General features: G+C 36.2%; 2 protein-coding genes across 2 annotated transcripts; one reads left to right on the forward strand and one right to left on the reverse strand.

The window, feature by feature from the left end:
- Positions 1-349: 349 nt before the first annotated feature.
- LOC129572568 (uncharacterized) lies at positions 350-1,099 on the forward strand. Its single transcript, XM_055452553.1, has one exon. The coding sequence runs from the start codon at positions 350-352 to the stop codon at positions 1,097-1,099; it is 750 nt and encodes a 249-aa protein (XP_055308528.1).
- A 1,822-nt stretch (positions 1,100-2,921) lies between these two features.
- On the reverse strand, positions 2,922-4,528 carry LOC129572569 (uncharacterized). The gene is made up of 3 exons (XM_055452555.1): positions 4,034-4,528; positions 3,686-3,956; positions 2,922-3,434 (listed from the first exon to the last, which is right to left on the reverse strand). The coding sequence occupies exons 1-3, from the start codon at positions 4,402-4,404 to the stop codon at positions 2,961-2,963; spliced, it is 1,116 nt and encodes a 371-aa protein (XP_055308530.1). The 5' UTR covers positions 4,405-4,528; the 3' UTR covers positions 2,922-2,960.
- Positions 4,529-5,018: the final 490 nt, after the last annotated feature.

The raw sequence follows: 5,018 nt of genomic DNA on the forward strand, positions 1-5,018 counted from the left end.
ATTTCATTGAGAATTAAATAATGGAACAATATTCGGATAAATTTTAATAAGTATCGTCCAACAATATTTACCAAGGGACTCACGAAATGTTTCATTTTTCTCAGTACACATCAAACAAGAACCTCTTTTGAATGTGAAATGTCAAAAGTTGACAGCAAATAACAATACACACAGTTGACAGCATTCAAAATGCACTAAGTGTGTAAAGTGAAGTGTCAAACCAAATAAGACACAATTCTTTTCTGTTTGGTGTTTCTGCTAAAAGAATCGATTTTCGAAATGTTTTGGGGTAAGAAATGTGGACTAAATGATTTCAAAAAAAAATTTCAGTGTATTGTTTTTAGGTTTAATGATTCAACCAGGAGGAACGCTATATTCGTTCAAGCCGAATGCTGGAACACAACTTTGTATAACAAATGCAACTCTGGACAGCAGCACGCTCCGAGCGAAAAATTCAGAAGTTCAACTTTGGCTGCAACACTTAACATATGACCACCTGCTTGCATGTGTGAGCAAACAAATGCCGTATATTAAATTGAATCTACAATTTAATAGTGACGATGAATTGAAGTGCTTCTCAAAAGGCACTGGAACAGTGTACCTCAGTGGATACATCAGCACACCAGCATCCTCGGCCTATGCGATTTTACCTGAGGATCATGCCGTGGCGGAAACAGAAGAAGTTGAGACCACCGATAATTCGAAGAAGGGTGATAAGATCGATGACGATGATGAAAAGGCAACTGGAATTATCGTTGAGGACCTATTTACACCGGACAACGATGATGACACGATAGCCGAACTTGGCGACACAATTTCGATTCGCTATGAATGTTTCCTGACAAATGGTGACAAACCAATTTTCTCAAACTTGTCGGTGGACCCATTCAAGTTCGTGCTTGGCCAAAATGTCGTATGTAATGGTTTGAACGATGGCATTGTATCGATGTCAGTCGGGTCCAAGCGAAAAATTCAATGTCCACCACACTTGGGCTATGGCGAAAAAGGCATTCAGGCATTAATTCCACCAAATGCATCGTTGATTTTCGTTGTTGAACTATGTGGAATCGAAGCTAAAAGTTTGAATCAGGATTCATAAAACTATCATAGAATATTCTATGATTTATCACAAAATAAATGTTTCATGATATTTCTTTCAAATAAAAAGTCCAAAAAAGAGAATTTTTATTAAAATTGCATGTTTTTTTTTATTATTAAATATACATATATGAAATAAAGGTGGCTGTAATTCAATGTTGTCAAATGTTTGAATTTCGCTCTTGCAAGAGCACATTTTTGCACTTCTCTTTATTTGTCCAAAATTTTCAGGAGCTCCACCGTTGATGTAATGGTAGAGTTTGCTGGAATGAAAGGGGGGACACCGTTTTCACCATAAGCCACATTCGGAGGACACAAAATATGTCTTTTGCCACCTTTTTTCATGCCAACGATACCAATATTCCAACCATTTATACCAGCTGAACCCAAATTGATCTGATAAGTTTCTTGGTCGTTGGACGTTCCGACTACGATGTCGTTCGCTTGAAGTCGATTTACGTACGAAATTTCCACATTGTCACCAAGTTTGGCCTTTTTTCCTTTGCCTTTTTTCACATCCGTAATCACAACACCTTCATCCAATGTCTCTGTTTGTATTTCTACTTGTCCGTTTTGTTCTTCATTTGGATCTGCTTGTTGTTGTTCGTTCATTTCAACCTGGAAGAAACAACAATTGTGAAAAATAAAAATGTAACTCAAATTTGTCAAGCGAATTTTTCTTGGCTCACACAAAAATAAAACTTACTTCAGTATCATCAGTGAATTCTACCGGAATAAAGTAGCCTGAGAGAAAGACTTTATTTGGACCGTTTGTGGAAAACTTGATTCTTTCATTGGCACCGAAAACCAAATCAAGCCGCCACTGAGGAAATCCTCGTGACATTGTGGCGAGAAGAATATTGGTTGAATTTTTCCGAATCCAGAGTTGTGTCAACCCTTCTGAGTCATCTTGATTCGTGTTTTTGATATCCATGGCCACTTGAGATACATGGAATTGTTTGACAGAGCGATAGGTAGTCCGCTCATTTACGCCTAGTTCCAGACCTTTTAGAACAAAATTGCATTCATTTATGGAATTTTTTTAATAATGAAACTATATTTCTTACCCCAAAACATTTTTTTGCAACACAAAACGCAGTTCAACAAAACGCAACTTTACAAGACAAATAAACATATGCTTATACAAGCAACAATCAGCAATATTATTGTAAACAAATAATCTCACAGCAGATTGACACAACAAATGTCATATATTGACATATATTGACGCTGTGTGATGCTGATGGTGGTCAATCGTACAAAAAATGTAAAACAGAAAAAAGGAGGGAAATATTTTGTGTTTGAAGATCAAAGAAATGGTTGTTGCTTCAAGATTTTGTTTTATATTTTTTCTTCTATGTTTCAATTGATGGCACAAATTTGTTGTTCAACATTTTGCAGACAGTACATTGGGTTTGAAAATGTTATTGTCATTGCCTGAATTCTTGCAGCGAAAACGATTAATCGCATATTCTAAAACCCAATCCTCTTGCAGGAGTGTCTGTTTGCAAAATGTGAAGTGGATAAACTTATTCATTGATTCGACGTTAATTCAAGTCAAATGACCTTATCAGCGTTCGAGAACCATTGCGACGAAAATTCACTTTAGGCATGTACAATCTGTATCACATATCTGTGATTCATATCGAATGAAAAAAACATGTTTTTGCACTGAAAATCTGCTTCCAGCCGAAAATTCGACAAATACTTTTTTTATCCATCGATCCAAGGGCAGAGAAAGAGGTTTGTTATGTGTCATGTAAAACAACGAATTTTTAGTTTGTCACTTAGTGTTTATTTCGAACTGATAGGTTGTCGTTTTTTATTTTTTTTCTTAATTCTATTTTTCAAATTATTTATTTTTAGTTATTAATGGCGCGGTTTTTTCTTGAATTAAGGATAGAACACACAAAACAGTACGAAGGGTTAGCAGTACCCATCAAACAAATCGACGCCTCCTGAACAGCTTTATATAGCTTTGGAGAGTCGAATGTGTGATGGAACATACTGAACCCTTCGTAAAAATTGGTCAATTTGTTTTTGTGCACCTTAGCGGTTGTATAATCTCCAAAAAAATGAATTGAATAGTATCCATTATTGGAGTCTTCAATGACTCCTGGCCAATCTCTGAAGCCCTTCATTTTGACCCAACAGATTGCATACTTCGAGAGATCCGGCGGCAATATCATCGAGAGCTGACTCGTTTTTGCTGTAGTCTGTTTCCGTTTTCTCTTACTTGGTTGTACTGAATCCGTTGCTTTGAAACGTTTTGATGCGTGTAACTCTTGCTCTTGTTCATTAAATGGCGATTTGTTTGGATTTGATGTTGGAGCCAGCTGTACACGAAAAAAATGATCAATGAATAACATCCAATAAAATCATAAAAAATGAGAATCAATGCATACCGGCTCTTCAACTGAATTGGAACGATTCGTTATGTGCTCCTCGTCTTCTTTACGTCCACGCTTTTGTTGTTTGGATCGCATGAGCTGGAGATTCGGTTTTGATGTTGAAGCCAGCTGTACACAAAAAGAATGATCAATGAATACATCCAATAAAATCATAAAAAATGAGAATCAATGCATACCGGCTCTTCCGCTGAATTGGAACGTTTCGTTATGTGCTCCCTCTCCTCTTTACGCTTTTGTTGATTCGTTCGCATGAGCTGGAGATTTGTTGTCGATGTTAGTGACTCTTCCGCCGATTCGAAACGTTTCATTTCTGCTAATGTTATGAATAGTCCTTCGTACTCGACATCGGAAATTTGAAAAGTTTTCTTCAATAGACCGTTAAGAGAAAATTGGCACTCATTCCAGATCCAACAGTTGTCATAGAACGCAACTTGACCACCGGCGTTCCTACAAATTGAATATGAGTAGATGCCAATAATTTGAGAAAAAATTGTAAAGAAAATTTGCCATGAAAAATGCCATACCTTATAGCTTCTGGATCAAACAGTTTGATGGGTTGCCGGCGTGAACGTTTCCCCAAACCAAAATCAATCCGTGGGAATAAATGGACATGTACTTCACTTTTTTTTTCATCAATTAACAACACTCTTGCAATGTCGCCTTTATATTTCCCGTTCTTAACTCTGACCCACTGTAATTCATTACAATTTTTTTTGGAACTTCGCGTTATGCGTGCTGGTGTTTTTTGCTGAACTTTATCGAAATTTAATTTTTTTACTTTAATACACAATTCTTTTGCAAAAATGTGCGGAAATTCGGTTTTATAATCCATTTTTGATGCGCATATGTAAATGACTTGGAATAAATTATTGTTCTGTCTTGACGGCTCTTGCATGAGTTGTAAAAATGGATGCGTTTAATTATAAGTCATGCATTCGTGAGTAAGTATGCCATTTACTGCCGTACGATATATTTGCTCATGCATGAGTGCGGCCAGTATATGAATAGCAAATAATCCAGTTTTTTTTTCAATAATAATTATTTATTTCATAGTTTTTGTCGCGACTGTTTTTTCAATCAAACAATGACAGTAGGCGAAAATGTGCGGATTTTTTCCCTCGTGATCCGTTTTTGATGCGCATTGCGCATATGTAAAACCTTAGAATGAATGTTGTGCCTTGACAGCTCTTGCAAGAGACATTTCTACAATTGATGTGTTTAATTAAAAGTCATGCATTCGCGCGTAAGTATGCCATTTACTGCCGTACGATATATTTGCTCATGCATGAGTGCAGCCAGTATATGAATAGCAAATAATCCAGTTTTTTTTTCAATCAACGCAAAAATTATTTTTTTATTTGATTAAGTTTTTGTCTAGAAAATAGTGTTTTTTGTGATGACATTATGAGTAGTGATGTGTATTTCGAATTATGCGAAAGATTTGCCGAAAGATCTCGTCATGCCAAATCAACGTTTGATTCTAGCTGCGTTTTGGATGATGAATTCTCC

This window comes from Sitodiplosis mosellana, unplaced genomic scaffold (genome assembly GCF_009176505.1).
Source record: "Sitodiplosis mosellana isolate CC-2019 unplaced genomic scaffold, AAFC_SMos_1.0 Smas_scaffold_5219, whole genome shotgun sequence".
NCBI lineage: Eukaryota > Metazoa > Arthropoda > Insecta > Diptera > Cecidomyiidae > Sitodiplosis > Sitodiplosis mosellana.